Source organism: Lolium rigidum, chromosome 1 (assembly GCF_022539505.1).
Source record: "Lolium rigidum isolate FL_2022 chromosome 1, APGP_CSIRO_Lrig_0.1, whole genome shotgun sequence".
NCBI classification, from domain to species: domain Eukaryota; kingdom Viridiplantae; phylum Streptophyta; class Magnoliopsida; order Poales; family Poaceae; genus Lolium; species Lolium rigidum.
The window spans coordinates 229015757-229039337 of record NC_061508.1 but is presented as its reverse complement, the minus strand read 5'-3'; the positions used below and the strand labels follow the sequence as shown (position 1 = coordinate 229039337).

At 42.7% G+C, this 23581-nt stretch overlaps 1 protein-coding gene across 2 annotated transcripts; it reads right to left on the bottom strand.

Annotated features, from left to right (window-relative positions):
* Window positions 1-1588: 1588 nt before the first annotated feature.
* Window positions 1589-3822, bottom strand: LOC124691081 (60S ribosomal protein L10a-like). 2 transcript variants are annotated; one of them, XM_047224366.1, is made up of 6 exons: window positions 3723-3822; window positions 3571-3599; window positions 2780-2999; window positions 2354-2519; window positions 1973-2178; window positions 1589-1832 (listed from the first exon to the last, which is right to left on the bottom strand). In XM_047224366.1, the coding sequence occupies exons 2-6, from the start codon at window positions 3573-3575 to the stop codon at window positions 1779-1781; spliced, it is 651 nt and encodes a 216-aa protein (XP_047080322.1). In that variant the 5' UTR covers window positions 3576-3599; window positions 3723-3822; the 3' UTR covers window positions 1589-1778. The 2 variants fall into 2 exon arrangements, with proteins under 2 accessions (XP_047080322.1, XP_047080330.1); XM_047224374.1 differs by having other exon boundaries at window positions 3728-3815.
* Between the last annotated feature and the right edge of the window lie 19759 nt (window positions 3823-23581).

Here is a 23581-nt window from a genome sequence, read left to right as displayed (position 1 = left end):
AAACGCAATGACATTGCGTTTGCTAAGGCGTCGATGATAGTGCTGGTGCGGGAGGAGGCGGTGTTGGTGCGGGAGGAGGCAGGGTAGGGTCGGGAGGAGTCCCCGGAGGTATCTGGACTCCATTGGTCCTGCGCGGACGCCCCTAGTTGGGCGGTAAGGCCATCCCATAGAGCGAGCGCTCTGGGTGATGGCCATTTCGATGGCCTCCTCCGTGAGGTCCGCTGGTTGGAGTTCCGCCTCCTCTTCCAAGCCATCGTAGATTTCGTCTTCATCCTCCTCCTCCTCGTCGAGGCCGACACCGCGCTCCCGGTTGAAGAAGTCGACGCCGCCAAGGTAACTCGCGTGGCGGCATGGGTGGAACTCCGAGGTCCTGAATGTGGATCAGTTGTAAGAATCGAGGGTGAAGGCCGGCTCTTTGTGCAGATCCGGCGGAAGGATGAAACGGCGGTTGATCTCGTACTAGCACTCGCGCCTCACATGCGGCACCGGGGCACGACAGGATTTGAGGTACCACCCGCCATCCAACAGGCCCGCATCCGGCACGTTCTCCTCCGCGTATTATATTGGAACATAGCGTCGGTTGAGCAGTAAGGTCTCCTTATCGGCATGGGAGGTCTCGGCCTCACGGTTATTCTTCGTCTTGCGGAACAGCCATCCCTTGCCTATGGCGTTGGCTATGGCAATGGAGGTTTTTTGTAGGTAGAGTAGCCTGAAAGCAGTTGGCCTGCTCCTCTTAAAAAAGTCGGGCGCTCCTTCGTCTTCAATGTCTAGCAGGACGCTGAAGCCTCGTCCGCGCCAACACTAATGCGTGGGAAGGCGGGGCAACGCCATGAACACAACATGAAAGGCCAAAGCGGCACCGTAGCCATTACTAGCGCCCAGAAGACGAAACATGCACCAGCAGGCAAGCCCAAAGGAGCACGCTGAGCATGCTCTAAACGTGATGATTCATTCCAGATGCATATTTAGGCCAGCATCAGGCCGTTGGGCTAAAGTTTTCACCTTGCGTCCGGCCATAGATCATTCCAGATGCATATTTAGGCCAGCGTCAGGCCGCTGGGCTGAAGTTTTCACCTTGCGTCCGGCCATTGACGCTCTAAGACGTGGGTAGTTGCAAAGACAATATAGATCGAGCTCACATTCTGCCAGTTCTTAATTTGGGTAGTCAAAGGGGAAAATTTCGCCGGAGCTGGCCAACGGAACCATCTGCTTCCACGGCGACCACAAGCTCCTCTCCATTGACACCGCTGCTTCCCCGGCAAGTACAACCTCCTCGCCGTCAACTTCCCTAGCACCAGCACTCTATCCAAAGCCGGTCATTAAGGTATTTCACCCATCAACCATACTACCGATCTATGCATACCGAAGGGTTGGCTACACAGCGGTTAACATCTCCTAGTGTATAGCTAGCAGGTTTTTGGCTGTAGATTTTGAGTAATGTACTACACATGAAAAGAGACGAACGTACCACATTTCAGTTTAACTAAGCATACGATTTTGACAGTTGATTGGAGCCGCATAAGTGCATAACAACATTTGGCAGCATAACTAAAACCAAGATTACACAACGACAAGAACAGGCACAGCATGAAGCTTCAAAATCAGAACAGAAAGGCAGTTCTATTTCTCCCATAAGTTCGAAAAGAGTACCACCAGATAAATAGTTGGTTCATATTCGCTTAAGATAAACACAAAATTGGTATCAGTGAAACAGATCTAACTTCAAAGACAAGCTCGACAGTACAGCCCACTATCTTATCAACTTCACTGGAGACCACTTAGAACACCCGCTGGCGCTTCCCCATGGTGCTCTTCACGTACAGGCACCTCACCTGCAGAACACAATGTCAAAGAAATCAGATATGAATGATCAATGCAACATCAGGTAGATTATGTAAATGCCTTCCATAGGATCAACCAGAAACATAAGATGTGTGGTTTAGTCGCTAATACAAGTCAAATCAGGACTCACATTCTGCCAGTTCTTCTTCAGAAGGGACACAAGGAAGTTGACGCTCATTTGGAGGTTCTGTTGGATCTGCTTCTCGTCCATCGACAAGTTACCCACAGCAACACCCATGCAAAGAACCTTCTTCAGCTGGAACTTGACTGTAGCTTTTGTCTCGTTGACCTTGGCCTCAAGAGACTCAGAGTGACTAACGAGTGTGGGGAACTTGCCTGCAGTGGTATCGGACATGATTCAGTTAAGAGCAGTGCATGAGGCAAGCCAATATAACTGCACAAATATTAATAGACAGATCTCTGTGTACACTGGGCATATCTAAATAAGGTAGCTTAAGGACTGCACATGAAAAGAGAAAAGCACTAGCATTCAAGGAAATGGAGTACTTGCCTGCCTTGTTGAGACCAGGACCGAGGAGACGGGGGATCTGCTTGATGATGGCCTCAGATGCTAAGAAAGCATGGTACTTCTTGGCTAGCTTCTTAACAAGCTTCTTGTTCTTGTTCATCTTTTTGAGACTTTCAACATCCATGGAGTCAAGGCCCAATTTCTCAGCCTATACACATATTAGAAGTCAGTATGAAATAATCTACATGGTCTGAATAAAATGGCAATTCACAACATTCTAGTTGGCAATTTGAATTTCGTGTAAAGATAAAAGGTTATTAGGGTATCATAGAAACAGATAAAATGCAATAAATACATGCAAGACACAATCACTGCCAATAAACTGCAACGGTATAATTAGAATATATCAACAATGATCAAACATTGATCCATAAAATGCAAAGCCCACAAGCTGGCGATGTAGTATACCTGGTCGACATGCGAGGCATCACCAAGCATGCACACCCTCATCTTAGGGCGGGGGATGTGGGGCAGCTTCACAGAGCCGCTGAAACGCTTGTCCTTTTGCGGGTCATAGTTCTTGAGACCGATCTGAAGCTCAACAGTCTCAGTGAACTTGCGCTTCTTCTCCCTGGCCTCCCCAACAATCAGGGCAATGGCCTCCTTGACCGCATCACTTGAAAGCTTACTGCAATTTGTGAAACAAACTCAAAATGTCAATCCTGTGAGGATATAACATATATAAAAAAAACTTAAGAACAAAGTTCTAGCATGATATACCCCTAAATAGTAACTGTACTGGTTAAGAGATCACAAAACTGAAATGCCATAAATTCTAGCATGCAAAATTAAATCTCTCTCAAGCATATCATCGTAACTTTAGATACAAAATTAATACTGCCGCACGCAAATGTAGATGATACTAAGATGAAACATTCGAATCACTTACAGTCCTACACACGCAGAAGATCTAGAGTCTAATCCTAAAACTACTGAATCTATGCTAGAACAGTCAGTAATTCAATCTCGCGCATCAGATCTTAGGCCGACCGCTCTCTCGCGAAAATACAAATCTAACTGGATCTCACGACTAATTTAACACGCAGCAGCATAATGAAATGCAAACGACATATCCAATTACACTAGACAGTGTTCGACAGCAAAACAGCAGACAGCAATTGACAGTTTTATTTCGCGGGATTCAAACGGTTAAACAAACTAGAAGGGATGTTACGCGACTGAAGGAAGGTTGGAAGTACCTCATGGTTGCCGCCGATCAGTCGACGCCCTGCAAGGCAAAAGAAACCGACGAAAACAGTGAGATTAAGCGAGATCTACCGGGAAACAAAACAGGCGCATGAGAAGTGTACGAAACGAGGGAGAGAGAGGGGCGGCGGGTGGCGACGGAGACCTTGCGGATTCTGTCGAGGGTGCGGCGGCGGCGGCAGACGAAGGGAGGGAGAGGAGAAGAGAAAGGGCTCGGGCGCGGCGGCTCTGATTTTATACCGTCAGCACCGCTAGGCGGAGATGACGGGTGGGGCAAGCCAAAACCCTAGCCATTCGGATGGGCTCATGCGGAGTGATCAGGGCCGTCCGATGTTGTTCTGGATTATATGGGCCTTATTGGGTCCAAACACTGAAGGATTGAGTTCATATTTATGGGCCTCTATGCGGGCCGCTCTGGTAAGTTGAAGATTTGTTTTTGCGAATAGTTGAAGAATTCAGATGGAGCTGGGCCCCTTGCGTTTACATAGTTGCGCGAATGGATTCTGCAGCCCGTGGCCCGTGGCTGTTCTGTTTCACTCACGTTTTCAAACGAACTTCTTTTCTTTTTCTATACTAAAAAACATACGCCAAGATGACTCACTTCTCCTCATCGAAGCAGATAGAAATAGCATGCAAGAGGTGAACAGGATCTTAAGTACATATGAAGCATGCTCGGGTCAAGTCGTAAACAAAGAAAAATCGGCTATCCAATTTAGCAAGAACACAAAAAAGGAAGTTAAAGTGGACCTCATGGAGCAGCTAAACATTCCGAAGGAAGGTTTCTCCGGAAAATATTTGGGATTGCCAGTGTACATCGGCAAATCTAAAGCGAAGGCGTTCCAATACCTAAAGGAGAAAGTGTGGAAGATACTACAGGGATGGAAACAGAAACTGCTCTCTAAAGCCGGCAAAGAGATCCTAATCAAGGGTGTTGCGCAGGCCATACTTGTTTATGCCATGGTATGCTTTGATCTTACGAAATCTTTGAAGGAGATATGCCCTAGAGGCAATAATAAAGTGGTTATTATTTATATCTTTATGTTTATGATAAATGTTTATATATCATGCTATAATTGTATTAACCGAAACATTTGTACATGTGTGATATGTAGACAACAAGAAGTCCCTAGTATGCCTCTTAAACTAGCTTGTTGATTAATGGATGATTAGTTTCATAATCATGAACATTGGATGTTATTAATAACAAGGTTATATCATTATATGAATGATGTAATGGACACACCCAATTAAGCGTAGCATAAGATCTCGTCATTAAGTTATTTGCTATAAGCTTTCAATACATAGTTACCTAGTCCTTATGACCATGAGATCATGTAAATCACTTATACCGGAAAGGTACTTTGATTACATCAAACGCCACTCGCGTAAATGGGTGGTTATAAAGGTGGGATTAAGTATCCGGAAAGTATGAGTTGAGGCATATGGATCAACGATGGGATTTGTCCATCCCGATGACGGATAGATATACTCGGGCCCTCTCGGTGGAATGTCGTCTAATGTCTTGCAAGCATATGAATAAGTTCATAAGAGACCACATACCACGGTACGAGTAAAGAGTACTTGTCGGGAGACGAGGATGAACAAGGTATAGAGTGATACCGAAGATCAAACCTCGGACAAGTAAAATATCGCGTGACAAAGGGAATTGGTATCGTATGTGAATGGTTCATTCGATCACTAAAGTCATCGTTGAATATGTGGGAGCCATTATGGATCTCCAGATCCCGCTATTGGTTATTGGTCGGAGTGAGTACTCAACCATGTCCGCATAGTTCACGAACCGTAGGGTGACACACTTAAAGTTGGATGTTGAAATGGTAGTACTTGAATATGGAATGGAGTTCGAATATTTGTTCGGAGTCCCGGATGAGATCTCGGACATCACGAGGAGTTCCGGAATGGTCCGGAGAATAAGATTCATATATAGGATGTCATTTTATGTGAATTAAAATGTCGCGGAAGGTTCTATGGAAGGTTCTAGAAGGTTCTAGAAAAGTCCGGAAGAAACCACCAAGGAAGGTGGAGTCCACATGGGACTCCACCTCCATGGCCGGCCAACCCTAGTGGGGAGGAGTCCCAAGTGGACTCCCTTGGGGGCCGGCCACCCCCCCATATGGGAGGTGGAACTCCCACCTTTGGTGGGAGTCCTAGCTTGGCTAGGTTTCCCCTCCTTATGGAAGGTTTTTGGTTCGGGTCTTATTCGAAGACTTGGATACCAACACTTGGGGTTCCACCTATATAATGAGGGGCATAGGGGAGGGGCCCGGCCACACCAAAGCCACAAGTTGGCCGCACCCCCTGAGGCCGGCCACCCCCTCCCAAACCCTAGCCCCCCCTCTCCTCCATATCTCCCGCGTAGCTTTAGCGAAGCTCCGCCGGAGTTCTTCACCATCACCGACACCACGCCGTCGTGATGTCGGATTCAAGAGGAGCTACTACTTCCGCTGCCCGCTGGAACGGGGAGGTGGACGTCGTCTTCATCAACAACCGAACGTGTGACCGAGTACGGAGGTGCTGCCCGTTCGTGGCGCCGGAACCGATCGTGATCAAGATCTTCTACGCGCTTTTGCAAGCGGCAAGTGAACGTCTACCGCAGCAACAAGAGCCTCATCTTGTAGGCTTTGGAATCTCTTCAAGGGTGAGACTCGATACCCCCTCGTTGCTACCGTCTTCTAGATTGCATCTTGGCTTGGATTGCGTGTTCGCGGTAGGAAATTTTTGTTTTCTATGCAACGTTATCCCGCAATCTTTATGCGATGAGATCAGCTCAATGATAGGAAGATACTGATGGAGTAATATGGACAAAGAGAATAAGATTCATTGGGTCAGCTGGGAAAATATGACAAAGCCAAAGAAAGATGGAGGCCTAGGTTTTAGAGACCTATATTACTTCAACCTCGCCATGCTAGCAAAGCAAGCCTGGAGAATTTTGAAAAATCCTACATCCTTGTATGCCCAAGTTCTGGCAGCCAAATATTTTTCAGACCGAGATCTCCTAAATGCTGAAGCAAAGAGTGGAATCTCATATTGTTGGAGAAGCATACTAAAGGGAATTCAAGTGTTGAAAAATGGCATCATTTGGAGAGTTGGGGATGGATATAACACCAACATATGGACAGATCCTTGGCTCCCAAGAGATAGTTCAAGAATGGTCAAATCTAGGAGGGGAAATCATTTACTCACAAAAGTCGCCGAACTGATTGACCCCGTCTCTCACTCATGGGATCTACAACTTATCCAACAGACCTTCAATTTGGAAGATGCAAAGATCATAAGCTCGATCCCAATACAAGAAGGAGCAGAGGATCTCATAGCCTGGCACTTTGATAAAAAGGGGAACTTCTCTGTAAAATCAGCATACCAAGTGGTTCTGGACAGCCATGCAAAGGAAGGAGAGTTTGAATCGACGTCTACAGCGCACACTCCAGAAGGAAATGTTAAGATACCATGGAAGAAATTATGGGCTTTACCATTACCAAGTAAACTTATACATTTCTTATGGCGTTTCGCGAATAATAGCCTTCCGCTCAGAATGAAACTGAAGAGAAGGGGAATTGAGCTAGACACGAGGTGCCCAGTGTGTTATAGGCTAGATGAAGACGGTGGGCATTGTTTTTTGAAATGCAAATCGGTGAAGGCGCTTTGGAGGGCGAGTGGAACTGGAAGATACACGACTTCTTCGGCGAATTGTCCCGATGCTAAATGGGTAATGATACAGATCCTCAAACTGAAGGAAGAGGTATGTATGAAGGTATGTACATTACTATGGACTTGGTGGCTAGAAAGAAATAAAGCCAACCAAGGACAAAAGATTAGGAGCCTAAATGAAATATTATTTTCTCATCAACTCCATTTTACAGAGTACTGGGAGCACCTCAAAAGAACAAAAGAGGTGAGGCAAAGTAAGATGCATGTCTGGTCCCCTCCTCCTTTGGATTATCTGAAAATAAATTCAGACGGGGCGTTTAGAGAATCGACTCGTTCCGGTGGATGGGGTTTTACCATCAAAAACGAATGAGGGGATACTCTGGTGGCAGGAGCCGGAAATCTAATGTTCGTTTCTGATCCCTTACATGCAGAAGCAGCAGCGATGTTTCATGCAATCCAGGAAGCAGCAAGAATGAGATGTCAGAAGATCATATTAGAGACCGATGCTACCGTCCCGAAGCAAGCAGTGACCGACGAAGCATATGACAATTCTGTTCTAGGTGTGCTTTTTAAGGACATGAAATCTGTTATTAGGCACTCATTTCAGCATTGTAAGGTAGAAGTATGTTCAAGAGTCCGTAACATATCAGCACATTGTCTTGCTGCGTTTGGTGTCAGTCAGGAGCGGGGAAACTACCAGGTGTGGTTTGACCCGCTTCCATCCTTTGTAAGAGACTTGGTTGCTGGCGTTTGTCCAGTTTATGTAAACTAATGGAATACATTTAGTGTTCCTCTCAAAAAAAAAACATAAAACATACATTTCCTCGATAAATTGTACATACATTTCACCCGATTTTAGAAGTAAATCTTGAACGATGTATCACCAAATGAAGCACTTTCAGCCAAGTTTCAACAGACTAAAGAAAACCAGGCTTGTTCACAGCTTCTTTTGTGATCTTATCCGTTTGGGTTTGCTCAGACGACCATGACTTACTGATACACTTTGAAAGACCAAAAATTGAGATTCTTTTGCCGTGGTCTAGAATGCCATTATTTTTTACCTGTTTGTCAAATCCCATCAAAGTTTAAGTACATATGCAACCAATTACTAACAATTTGTCGTCTCTAAGCCCCATATGGAGAAAAAAGAGAAAATATGCTCAAAGAAATGGTTGCACGAGTAGAACACAATGGTTTTGTGGGCGTTGATGCTCTTGTTATCTTTAGTTTGAGTACTTTGCATCTTTGTGGCATAGTAGGATGAAGCGGCTCGGACTAACTTTACATGACCGCGTTCATGAGACTTGTTCCTCGTTCGACATGCAACTTGTATTGCATAAGAGGCTTTGCGGGTGTCAGTCTCTCCTACTATAGTGAAGATTCAATTTACTCTTCTATTGACAACACTAGTATCACCGTTGTGGTTCATGTTCGTAGGTAGATTAGATCTTACTCGAAAACCCTAAACCACGTAAAATATGCAAACCAAATTAGAGACGTCTAACTTGTTTTTGCAGGGTTTGGTGATGTGATATGGCCATAATGTGATGATGAATATGTATGAGATGATCATTATTGTATTGTGGCAACCGGCAGGAGCCTTATGGTTGTCTTTAATTTCATGTTGAGTAGTATTTCAAAGTAGTTGTAATAGTTGCTACATGAGGTGAACAACCATGAAGACGGCGCCATGAACCTTGACGCTACGCCGACGATGATGGAGATCATGCCCGTTGATGATGGAGATCATGTCCGTGCTTTAGAGATGAAGATCGAAGGCGCAAAGACTAAAGGGCCATATCATATCACATATGAACTGCATGTGATGTTAATTCTTTTATGCATCTTATTTTGCTTAGATCGCGACGGTAGCATTATAAGATGATCCCTCACATTAATATCAAGATAATAAAGTGTTCTTCCCTCGTATGCACCGTTGCATTGTTCGACGTTTTGAAGCATCTCGTGATGATCGGGTGTGATAAACTCGACATACAACGGGTGTAAGCCATGTTGCACACGCGGAATACTTGGGTTTGCTTGACGAGCCTAGCATGTACGGACATGGCCTCGGGACAACGGAAACCGAAAGGTTGAACACGAGTCATATGGATGATATGATCAACATTTTGATGTTCACTATTGAAGCTACATCATCTCACGTGATGATCGGTTTTGGTGTAGTGGATTTGGATCGTGTACCACTTAACAACTATGAGGGATGTTGTATTAAGTGGGAGTTCATTAGTAATTAGATTAAAACATGAACTAATTATCATAAACATAGTCTGAGTAGTATTTTGAATTAATTTTGTAGTATTGGCATCCGTTTTCTACCATGCGCTAGTCTTGTAATTGAGATAGAAATACTGTTAAAAATCTGACAAGAAACTTTACGGATTGGTACCGTATTGTTAAAGAATCAAGAATTGATTAAGTCCTATTGCAAATTTTTAGTAAACCTCACATTGTTGATTCAAAGAGCTATGATTTCAATTAGTACCTAAAGTTATCTTGTCTCCGTAAAACTTGAAGTTCAAATCTGTTTGAAAAGTAAGGAGCTGAAAATTTAGTTTTCAGAAATAATCAAGGTATGAGATATATGTAATATCTAAGACCTTATTGCAAGATGATAGAATATATTTTGGTGAGACTACATAAACTCATAAGTTTTATGGGAATGTACAAAGGTTGAAGACGCAAGGCGTCACAATCCTCCAACTATTGGGGCACTAACAATATTCGCATATCCATGAAGTGACCATCCTTAATATGCACCGTTATTAAGACTCGTCGTTTCGAAGCATCACGTGATGATCGGGTGTGATAGATTCTACGAGTGCATACAACGGGTGCAAGCTAGATTTGCACATGCAAATACCAAGGTTTAAACTTTATGAGCCTAGCATGTATAGACATGGTCTCAAAAAGTTGTCATAAATTGATGGATAAAATTATGAGTGAAATTGTTCATCATATTACATAGTTACTAATAAGTGAAATCTAGAACACTTGTCATATGATGATCAACTTCAAAGTAAGAACCTCAAGGTTATTGGTATTTGACCAACAAACCTAGAAGTTATTGATGTTGAAGTGTTTTTCCGAATAATGAGGAAAGCTAAAAGAGAAACCGCAAAAGATATTCGGCAAAAAGAAAAGAAAAGACTAGAAGGTCTAGCTCAGGTGTATATAAATGATATACATGTTATGGTTGTATTCCTAGTTAAGTCACACTATGAAATTCTTGGGTATTAGTACTATATTGGTTGGTATGAAGTGTCATACAAAACAACGCAATACAAGAATACAATGGCCTAAGTGACTCGACAAGGAATATGATAGGAATGTACGTCTGGAACAAAAATAAAGTGTTATTATGTTCGTCGTTGGCATTCTATCTAGCCCTTAGAATTTATAATAAAGAACTTAATAATTGTTATTTTGCTCTGGTCAAATGAAAATAATGAGTTGTTCAAATTATGACATTACTCCATGTACGATGGATAAGTTATTATAAATCTTAATGGTGAAACACACATACATAAAACTGACGCTAAAACGCCATAAGGCAAATGATTTGAATTCCACTTATTTGTGGAACCGCCATTTAGGTCATGTTAGAAAAGAACGCATGAAGGAACTCCATGCAAATGGATTTTTGGAGTCATTTGATTTTTGAATCTTTTGGCGCTTGCAAATCTTTTCTAAAGAGAATGATTAAAATACCGTTCATAGGCCAAAAGTTGAACGGGCAACTAACTTAGTGGAAAAATACATGATGATGTATGTGGTTCACTGGGCATAGTTGTGTGCGGGAGATTCTTCTACTTCATGAAAACTTTCAACAATGAATTGAGTATATATATGTGGATATATTCAATAAGGAAGAAGTTTGAAACATTTGAATGGATTCAAATAAATTTCAAGTATGAAGTGGAAATCATCGTAATAGAAATCAAATATCTATGATTGGATCATGGTGGAAATATTTGAATTACGAGTTTTAGCGAACATCTAAGAGAGTTATGAAATTGTTCTACAACTTACGTTTCTTGGAGTATCATAGTGATGATGAAGTATCCAAGAGATATATCCAAACTTTGTTGGATCAATGATGAGATAAAATATTGATGCCATTATATTTTTGTGGATTATGCTTTAATGACTACCGCTTTTACACTGAATAGAGCATCATCATGATCCGTTGAAATGACACCATACAAGTTATGGCATGGGTATAAACCCTAATAGTCAACCAAAATCGGATGAATGTCTTTGTTGGTTATCCCTGAGATTTAATTGGGAATTCTTCCCACGAGACAAAGACAAAAGTGTTTGTCAATGTTTCTTATTTCCGAGAAATTGTTTCGAGTGAAGTATTTGAGTGGGAGGACAATATAATTTGATAAGGTTTATGAACACTGAGCATAATGATCGGAGTAGCGCAGCATCGGAATTGGTTTCGGAAGCGGCCACGACGATCATGGCTCTCATGACTACAAAGTGTTTTAGCCATGGAGATCGAAGTACATATTGAACCTTGTAGGTATGGTTTACTTTGTGATCAAATAAATGATTTGTGGACAAAGGATTGATTTTGAACAATGATAAACCAACTACAAAACAAAGAAGTTATGATGGGCCCTGACTCCGTTAAAATGGCCATGCGCCATGAAATCCAAGATAGATGAATACTTTATGAAAGTAATTGGATCTATGAAATTGATAGACTTGGATGAAATATCCTTGAAGAAAGCTTGACTTATCGAAAAATTGTTTACGACAAAGTTCAAAGAGTTGAATACGATAAGATTAGATCTTCCGTAGCAATGCTTATAGTCTATGTGGATTATTCTAGTAATCACTACATATTTCTTTTATGAGATATGCTAGTAGGATGGCAAAATACACTACTTAACGAAGTATGTATACAAGATACAACCAAGAGTTTTGCTGGTCCGTGGAATACTAGATAGGTATACAAGCTTCAATTGGATGAAGTAAGTATCACGGAGTTGGAATCTTCACCAGATGAAATAGTCAAAGAGTTTTTGATTTCATCAGAGACGGTGAAGAGGCTTGCATTTGCAAGAAATTAAGTGGGAGCGCTAAGACACATTTATAATACTTTATGTAGGTGACATATAATTGGTTATAAATGATGTAATTATATACTTGATTAAAAAGGTTTCATTGAGAATTAACTTCAATGAAAGGATATGGATCGAAACAAATTTAGTGTCAAGATCTATGAAGATAGATTGAAACACATAAATAAGTTTAAGTCAAAGTACATATGATGGATATTGAAGTAGTTCAATATAGAAATATTAAGAAAATGTTCTTGTCATGTGAAGGTTTAACAAGACTTGAGTGTATCTGACACTCAATGAATAAAAACACATGAGTGATTATAGATCACGAATAATATGTACACAATCAGATATCATGTGCTATAAAGTGTTATGAGCATATATCATATGATGATCATTGGACGACAGTAAGAATATCCTTGAGTACTTTAGAAGAACTAAGGATATATATATATATTTTTTGTATGAAGAAATGACAAACAAATCGCTGTAAGGTGTTACACCGATATTGGTTTTGTCACATATAAAATATAATTTCAATCTCAAATTAGACTAAGTGTTGTTTAAAAGGTAGCACAATGAGCTAGAAGTTGTATATGCTAGATTTAGAAGAGTTCTAAATATTGTGACAGATTCTACAAAAGAAGGCAGAGTATGTCGTTATTTTGACAATGACAAAGGATGTTAAGTCAAGAGGTTCTTTGAGAACTTGGTGTAGTTCCGACTGAGTCGGAACTTTGAAGCTATATTGTGTGTGACAATATTAGTGACATATTTCAGACAGCGGAATTAAGGTTCCACCAGAAGATCAAACATATTTAATGCCAACTCATTTGGAAATGAGTGATGCGTTGAGACGCAAATGAATTACAAAATACATACGTATCTGAGCGTGTCGATCCGATGACTAAAAACCTCTCCCGTGAGCAATACATGATAAAGCACCGGAAGGCCAAGGTGTTATATCTTTACAAATGTAAACTAGATTATTGACTCTAGTGCAAGTGGGAGACTCGAAGGAGATATGCCCTAGAGGCAATAATAAAGTGGTTATTATTTATATCTTTATGTTTATGATAAATGTTTATATATCATGCTATAATTGTATTAACCGAAACATTTGTACATGTGTGATATGTAGACAACAAGAAGTCCCTAGTATGCCTCTTAAACTAGCTTGTTGATTAATGGATGATTAGTTTCATAATCATGAACATTGGATGTTATTAATAACAAGGTTATATCATTATATGAATGATGTAATGGACACACCCAATTAAGCGTAGCATAAGATCTCGTCATTAAGTTATTTGCTATAAGCTTTCAATACATAGTTACCTAGTCCTTATGACCATGAGATCATGTAAATCACTTATACCGGAAAGGTACTTTGATTACATCAAACGCCACTCGCGTAAATGGGTGGTTATAAAGGTGGGATTAAGTATCCGGAAAGTATGAGTTGAGGCATATGGATCAACAGTGGGATTTGTCCATCCCGATGACGGATAGATATACTCCGGGCCCTCTCGGTGGAATGTCGTCTAATGTCTTGCAAGCATATGAATAAGTTCATAAGAGACCACATACCACGGTATCGAGTAAAGAGTACTTGTCGGAGACGAGGATGAACAAGGTATAGAGTGATACCGAAGATCAAACCTCGGACAAGTAAAATATCGCGTGACAAAGGGAATTGGTATCGTATGTGAATGGTTCATTCGATCACTAAAGTCATCGTTGAATATGTGGGAGCCATTATGGATCTCCGGATCCCGCTATTGGTTATTGGTCGGAGTGAGTACTCAACCATGTCCGCATAGTTCACGAACCGTAGGGTGACACACTTAAAGTTGGATGTTGAAATGGTAGTACTTGAATATGGAATGGAGTTCGAATATTTGTTCGGAGTCCCGGATGAGATCCCGGACATCACGAGGAGTTCCGGAATGGTCCGGAGAATAAGATTCATATATAGGATGTCATTTTATGTGAATTAAAATGTCGCGGAAGGTTCTATGGAAGGTTCTAGAAGGTTCTAGAAAAGTCCGGAAGAAACCACCAAGGAAGGTGGAGTCCATATGGGACTCCACCTCCATGGCCGGCCAACCCTAGTGGGGGAGGAGTCCCAAGTGGACTCCCCTAGGGGGCCGGCCACCCCCCATATGGGAGGTGGAACTCCCACCTTTGGTGGGAGTCCTAGCTTGGCTAGGTTTCCCCTCCTTATGGAAGGTTTTTGGTTCGGGTCTTATTCGAAGACTTGGATACCAACACTTGGGGTTCCACCTATATAATGAGGGGCATAGGGGAGGGGCCGGCCACACAAAGCCACAAGTTGGCCGCACCCCCTTGAGGCCGGCCACCCCCTCCCAAACCCTAGCCGCCCCCTCTCCTCCATATCTCCCGCGTAGCTTTAGCGAAGCTCCGCCGGAGTTCTTCACCATCACCGACACCACGCCGTCGTGATGTCGGATTCAAGAGGAGCTACTACTTCCGCTGCCCGCTGGAACGGGGAGGTGGACGTCGTCTTCATCAACAACCGAACGTGTGACCGAGTACGGAGGTGCTGCCCGTTCGTGGCGCCGGAACCGATCGTGATCAAGATCTTCTACGCGCTTTTGCAAGCGGCAAGTGAACGTCTACCGCAGCAACAAGAGCCTCATCTTGTAGGCTTTGGAATCTCTTCAAGGGTGAGACTCGATACCCCCTCGTTGCTACCGTCTTCTAGATTGCATCTTGGCTTGGATTGCGTGTTCGCGGTAGGAAATTTTTTGTTTTCTATGCAACGTTATCCTGCAATCTTTATGCGATGAGATCAGCTCAATGATAGGAAGATACTGATGGAGTAATATGGACAAAGAGAATAAGATTCATTGGGTCAGCTGGGAAAATATGACAAAGCCAAAGAAAGATGGAGGCCTAGGTTTTAGAGACCTATATTACTTCAACCTCGCCATGCTAGCAAAGCAAGCCCGGAGAATTTTGAAAATCCTACATCCTTGTATGCCCAAGTTCTGGCAGCCAAATATTTTTCAGACCGAGATCTCCTAAATGCTGAAGCAAAGAGTGGAATCTCATATTGTTGGAGAAGCATACTAAAGGGAATTCAAGTGTTGAAAAATGGCATCATTTGGAGAGTTGGGGATGGATATAACACCAACATATGGACAGATCCTTGGCTCCCAAGAGATAGTTCAAGAATGGTCAAATCTAGGAGGGAAATCATTTACTCACAAAAGTCGCCGAACCGATTGACCCCGTCTCTCACTCATGGGATCTACAACTTATCCAACAGACCTTCAATTTGGAAGATGCAAAGATCATAAGCTCGATCCCAATACAAGAAGGAGCAGAGGATCTCATAGCCTGGCACTTTGATAAAAAGGGGAACTTCTCTGTAAAATCAGCATACCAAGTGGTTCTGGACAGCCATGCAAAGGAAGGAGAGTTTGAATCGACGTCTACAGCGCACACTCCAGAAGGAAATGTTAAGATACCATGGAAGAAATTATGGGCTTTACCATTACCAAGTAAACTTATACATTTCTTATGGCGTTTCGCGAATAATAGCCTTCCGCTCAGAATGAAACTGAAGAGAAGGGGAATTGAGCTAGACACGAGGTGCCCAGTGTGTTATAGGCTAGATGAAGACGGTGGGCATTGTTTTTTGAAATGCAAATCAGTGAAGGCGCTTTGGAGGGCAGTGGAACTGGAAGATACACGACTTCTTCTGGCGAATTGTCCCAGTGCTAAATGGGTAATGATACAGATCCTCAAACTGAAGGAAGAGGTATGTATGAAGGTATGTACATTACTATGGACTTGGTGGCTAGAAAGAAATAAAGCCAACCAAGGACAAAAGATTAGGAGCCTAAATGAAATATTATTTTCTCATCAACTCCATTTTACTGAGTACTCGGGAGCACCTCAAAAGAACAAAAGAGGTGAGGCAAAGTAAGATGCATGTCTGGTCCCCTCCTCCTTTGGATTATCTGAAAATAAATTCAGACGGGGCGTTTAGAGAATCGACTCGTTCCGGTGGATGGGGTTTTACCATCAAAAACGAATGAGGGGATACTGCGGTGGCGGGAGCCGGAAATCTAATGTTCGTTTCGATCCCTTACATGCGAAGCAGCAGCGATGTTTCATGCAATCCAGGAAGCAGCAAGAATGAGATGTCAGAAGATCATATTAGAGACTGATGCTACCGTCCTGAAGCAAGCAGTGACCAGCGAAGCATATGACAATTCTGTTCTAGGTGTGCTTTTTAAGGACATGAAATCTGTTATTAGGCACTCATTTCAGCATTGTAAGGTAGAAGTATGTTCAAGAGTCTGTAACATATCAGCACATTGTCTTGCTGCGTTTGGTGTCAGTCAGGAGCGGGGAAACTACCAGGTGTGGTTTGACCCGCTTCCATCCTTTGTAAGAGACTTGGTTGCCTGGCGTTTGTCCGAGTTTATGTAAACTAATGGAATACATTTAGTGTTCCTCTCAAAAAAAAAACATAAAACATACATTTCCTCGATAAATTGTACATACATTTCACCCGATTTTAGAAGTAAATCTTGAACGATGTATCACCAAATGAAGCACTTTCAGCCAAGTTTCAACAGCTAAAGAAAACCAGGCTTGTTCACAGCTTCTTTTGTGATCTTATCCGTTTGGGTTTGCTCAGACGACCATGACTTACTGATACACTTTGAAAGACCAAAAATTGAGATTCTTTTGCCGTGGTCTAGAATGCCATTATTTTTTACCTGTTTGTCAAATCCCATCAAAGTTTAAGTACATATGCAACCAATTACTAACAATTTGTCGTCTCTAAGCCCCATATGGAGAAAAAAGAGAAAATATGCTCAAAGAAATACCAAGGTGCTTTAACTACATGTGCAGAAGGGTTGTCGAGTTGTCTGTTGCATGAAGAGGAGGTTGGTGGCATCGAAGGGATTAGAGCGTGCAGGAATGCACCATCAGTTTCTCACCTTTTATTTGCTGGTGATTCTTTAATTCTCTTAAAGGCCGATATGAATAATGCAACCTCATTGCAACGGGTGCTGGACGAGTATTGTGCTATTTCGGGCCAACTTGTCAGTGTGGCTAAATCTAGCGTGTTTTTCAGTCAAATACCAATGTGAACGCTCGGGTGGAAATTTGTAATACTTTGAATATATACACGGAATCCCTATCGGACAAATACCTTTGATTACCAGCTCTGGTTGGTGCGGATCGCAGCGATTGCTTCGTGCACTTTGTGGAGAGAATAATACAACTGATTAAAGGGTGGAAGGAAAAGTTGATGTCAATTGGAGGTAAAGAAATATTACTAAAGGTTGTAGCCCAATCAATTCTTGTCTATGCAATGTCAGTTTTCAAATTACCAAAGAGTGTGTGTGCAAGAATATTACTGATGTTATTGCTCAGTTCTGGTGGGGGATGATGATCAAGGCAAAAAAAAAATGCACTGGTACTCCTGGTGAAAATTATGTTTCCCCAAGAAAGAAGGTGGGATGGGATTTAGGGATCTACACTCGTTTAATCTTGCCATGTTAGCAAAACAAGTAGGCTAGTGGCAAATCCAGAGTCCCTATGTGCACAAGTACTCAAAGCGAAGTATTACCCTTCAAGTGACATTTTACAAGAAGGACCCAAGGCTGGATCATCTTTTACTTGGAAAAGCATTGTGGCGAGAATCCAAACTTTTAAGCGAGGATGCATTCGGAGAGTTGGTAATGGAGAAACAGTCAATATTTGGAAGGATCTTTGGATTCCATCTAGCTATGATAGACGTATAATCACTCAGAGAGGTAACTCCGTCCTAACTAAGGTAAACGAGCTAATAGACCCGGTGACGGGACAATGGGATCAAGAAATATTATCATATATTTTTAATCCTCTTGATGTGAGGCGTATCCTACAGATTCCTGTTAATGTAGATGCGGTTAAGGATTTCATATCTTGGCATGGAAACAAAAATGGCATCTTCTCTGTTAGGTCGGCATACCATATTGAATGGTGTCACCAATTTAATGGCCTATCCTGTGATCTTATACAAGGACTGCAATGGAGAATTCAATCTGGAAAATTTTGTGGAAATTAAATATACCAGCAAAGATCAAGATTTTATGTTGGCGAGCTATGCATGGTATCATTCCTTTAAAATCAATATTGATGAACAGGCATATTGGTTCAAGTGGAGAATGTCCTCTTTGTGAGCTGCATCCTGAAGATGTGTTGCACATGTTGTTTGATTGTGAGGGAGCAGCTAGTATATGGAAAGAACTAGGACTTTCTGAGATAATTATGGAAGCTCATGAGGTGGATCGCTCGGGCTCAGTAGTTCTGGAATCTTTGTTAGCCGGACCAGCGGTGTGTATGCAAGGGTATAACTCAATCATGATTCCAGAAGTGATTGCTACAGCAAGTTGGTACATCTGGTGGCTAAGGAGGCGACAAACACATGGTGAATCTGTTCCTTCAACTACATGTTGTGCTATGTCTATTAAAGCCATTGTATCAAATTATAGGGGCCATCTCCCATGAAGAAGTGCTGGGAAAAACCAACTGGTAAGATTCAAAAATTAAATGTTGATGCTACTTTCAATCCTGGAGATTTCTCAGGAGCAACGGGAGCAATTATTCGGGATGCCCAGGGAGTATTTTATCATGCATATATATTCCGCACGTATCTTCGGTGATGATGGCTGAAGCAATGGCAATACGTCATGGACTAACTCTTGCGAACTCTATAGGATGTAATATGATTGAAGCCGAATCGGATTCATATGATGTGATCAACTATTGTTCAAGCGGAGAAGAAATTTGGAATGAAGCCAAATCGGTTTTTGCGGACTGTTTTGCTTTTATAGCTCAGATCAGGAATGTTGATTTCAAGTATTACTCAAGGGAGATAAACAAAGCGGCTCATGAAATAGCTAGGATATGTTATATAAATAAGTCTTCTTGTAATTGGGTCGATGAGCCCCCTAGTTTCATTTTGCAAACTCTCCTAGATGATGTAACTATACTTTGATCTCGGAGGAGCAAGTTTCAGACGCACTCTTTTTTCCTTGCCAGGGTATCTAAGGGAGCTGGAAGATTTTAATTGAGGCGGCTTGCTAGCTTAATATATTATGTGTTTACCTAAAAAAAAGTGGCTTAACTACATCGTATTTGTTACTCTGTTGCATAGCATTAGGGTTACAAGCGGCATCTCGCATAATCCCGCGAGCATTATGTATTTAAACTAAACTAATTTGCTAAAAAGAATTACAACTAGCCTAACTAATTTTAACTATGAAGTGGGCTGAATCGGGTTCCGCTTTAATCCATACGTAGCATGTAGAATATGCTTGAGCTAGGTTGGAAAAAACTTGAGCTGCCACCTTGGATTTACCGTGCACGCATCGTTTCGTTCCAGGGACAAATGCACATGCGGCACGACTTGGAAACGCAGGCAGTGAAGCATCTTAGAAGTCGTCTGATCGATCCGGTCACGATAATTAACCACGCACCCCCCAACGGCCAGCACTCTCGTTCCAAGCAAGCGCGTTTTAGTTTGGATGTCGCAAAAGGGCAAAAGAGTATAGCATCTCCAGCCGCGTCCCCTAAAGCGGGCGCGCGAATCAAAAATTTGTTCCAGCCGCGTTCCCGAAAGCCCATTTTTGTCCGCGCGGCCCATACGGTGTCCGGCGCTCCGAGCCCGTTCCCGTCCTACACGGAACACTCCGGGCACGCCGGACACAACGAAAAGCGAGGCGGGCTCCCACATGTCAGCGACTATTTGCATAAACCGTTGGTTCGCGCCTTTTTTTATCGTCGCTCCTTCCTTCCCGCGCCTCCCACCCCTCCGCCGCCGCTGGATTTCCCGGCCGTTTGGACGTCTGATCTCTGCTGAGAGTCGGCACCGTCGTCGCGGCTGGGGCTCCCGCCGGTCGTGCCGCCGCCGCCGCTTCGCCAGCGCGTCCCAGAACGCGTCGTCAAATCCGCCCCACCTCCGCGCACACAAGGTGCTCGACGACTTGCCAGGTAGGCGCGATTTGCCGACCTATTGTGAGAAAGTTTGGCAAATACTACTTGAGAGGGCCAACTGAGAAAGAGACTGCAAGGATCATGGCACAAAATGCTACCAGAGGATTCCCTGGAGTGCTTGGAAGCATCGATTGCATGCACTGGACATGAAAGAACTGCCTGTTTGCTTGGCAAGGTATATACAAAGGGCGTCATGGATATTGCAGTGTGGTGCTTGAAGATGTGGCAGATTATGACCTGTGGATTTGGTATTCTTTCTTTGGCATGGCGGGATCACACAATGACATCAACGTGTTGCGTGCAGCCTCCGGTGTTCAGCGAGACTAGTGGAAGGGCATGCTCCACCATGCAACTATGAGATCAATGGCCACCAATATACCAAAGGCTATTATCTAGCCGATGGTATATATCCAAAATGGGCCACTTTTGTCAAAACAATATCGAATCCATCAGGTCTGAAGAATTCCCACTTTGGTACGCGACAGGAGGCTTGCAGGAAGGATGTCGAGCGGGCATTTGGTGTGCTTCAAGCACAATTTGCCATTGTCCGGTGATACGTCTCCGACGTATCGATAATTTCTTATGTTCCATGCCACATTATTGATGATATCTACATGATTTATGCATACTTTATGTCATTATTATGCGTTTTCCGGAACTAACCTATTGACGAGATGCCGAAGGGCCAGTTCCTGTTTTCTGCTGTTTTTGGTTCCGGAAATCCTAGTAAGGAAATATTCTCGGAATCGGACGAAATCAAGACCCAGAGCATCCTATTTTGCCCGGAAGCATCCGAACACCCGAGAACCGCCAGAGAGGGGGCACGGGCCCATGGGACCATAGGCCGGCGCGGCCCGGGTGTGGCCCGCGCCACCCTATGGTGCCGCCGCCTCTTCGACCCTCCGACGCCGCCTCTTCGCCTATAAGAAGCCCCCGTGACCTAAAACCACGATACGGAAAAGCCACGGTACGAGAAACCTTCCGGAGCCGCCGCCATCGCGAAGCCAAGATCCGGGGGACAGGAGTCTCCGTTCGGCACGCCGCCGGGACGGGGAAGTGCCCCGGAAGGCTCCTCCATCGACACCACCGCCATCTTCATCACCGCTGCTGTCTCCCATGAGGAGGGAGTAGTTCTCCGTCGAGGCTCGGGGCTGTACCGGTAGCTATGTGGTTAATCTCTCTCCTATGTACTTCAATACAATAATCTCATGAGCTGCCTTACATGATTGAGATTCATATGATGATGCTTGTAATCTAGATGTCGTTATGCTAGTCAAGTGAATTTTACTTATGTGATCTCCGGAGACTCCTTGTCCCACGTGTGTAAAGGTGACAGTGTGTGCACCGTGTGGGTCTCTTAGGCTATATTTCACAGAATACTTATTCACTGTTATGAATGGCATAGTGAAGTGCTTATTTATATCCCTTTATGATTGCAATGCATTTTGTATCACAATTTATCTATGTGCTACTCTAGCAATGTTATTAAAGTAGTTTTATTCCTCCTGCACGGTGTAATGGTGACAATGTGTGCATCCGTGTTAGTACTTGGTTTATGCTATGATTATGATCTCTTGTAGATTATGAAGTTAACTATTGCTATGATGGTATTGATGTGATCTATTCCTCCTACATAGTGTGAAGGTGACGAGTAGTGCATACTATGTTAGCACTTGGTTTAGTCGAATTGATCTTTCATGCACTCTAAGGTTATTTAAATATGAACATTGAATTGTGGAGCTTGTTAACTCCGGCATTGAGGGTTCGTGTAATCCTACGCAATGTGTTCATCATCCAACAAGTGTGTAGAGTATGCATTTATCTATTCTGTTATGTGATCAATGTTGAGAGTGTCCACTAGCGAAAGTCTAATCCCTAGGCCTTGTTCCTAAATACTGCTATCGCTACTTGTTTTACTGTTTTCTTGCAAACAATCATCTTCCACACAATACGGTTAATCCTTTGTTACAGCAAGCCGGTGAGATTGACAACCTCACTCGTTTCGTTGGGGCAAAGTACTTTGGTTGTGTTGTGCAGGTTCCACGTTGGCGCCGGAATCCCTGGTGTTGCGCCGCACTACATCCCGCCGCCATCAACCTTCAACGTGCTTCTTGGCTCCTCCCTGGTTCGATAAACCTTGGTTTCTTTCTGAGGGAAAACTTGCTGATGTGCGCATCATACCTTCCTCTTGGGGTTCCCAACGAACGTGTGAAATACACGCCATCAAGCATATTTTCTGGCGCCGTTGCCGGGGAGGAAAGGTAAAAGGCTCTCATACTCCGGTCCCAGGTAAAGTACTTTTCTGGCGCCGTTGTGTGTGTGCTCGAAGCTATTTCCTTTAGATCCTGCAATTGCATCTTTTTGTTTCTTGTTTACACTAGTTTGGCATAATGGACAACAATGAGCTTCTTATTCTATTTCCTGATTTAAGACATGGATGGTTTGATGCGAAAATTAAAAAACCTATGGAATCTTATTTGCATGCTGGTAGTAATATTAGTATGAACGCTTTGAACACAATTGTTGATAATGATATAGAAAGTTCTAAGCTTGGGGAAGCTCGCTTTGATGAGCATGATCTTTTTAGTCCCCCGGGCATGGAGGAGAAAATTTACTTTGATGATACTTTACCTCCTATTTATGATGATTATAATGATAGTAGTCTTTTGCTACCGCCTGTTATGGAGGATAAATTTGATTATGATTACAATATGCCTCCTATATTTAATGATGAGAATAATAATGATGGCTACTTTGTTGAATTTTCTCCCACTATTACCAATAAAATTGATTATGCTTATGTGGAGAGTAATAATTTTATGCATGAGACTCATGATAAGAATGCTTTATGTGATAGTTATATTGTTGAGTTTGCTCATGTTGCTACTGAAAGTTATTATGAGAGAGGAAAATATGGTTGTGGAAATTTTCATGTTACTAAAATGCCTCTCTATGTGCTGAAATTTTTGAAGCTACACTTGTTTTATCTTCCTATGCGTGCTACTTTGCTCTTCATGAACTTGTTTATTTACAAGATTCCTATGCATAGGAAGCATGTTAGACTTAAATGTGTTTTGAATTTGCCTTTTGATGCTCTCTTTTGCTTCAACTACTATTTCTTGCGAGTGCATCATTAAAACTGCTGAGCCCATCTTAATGGCTATAAAGAAAGAACTTCTTGGGAGATAACCCATGTGTTATTTTGCTA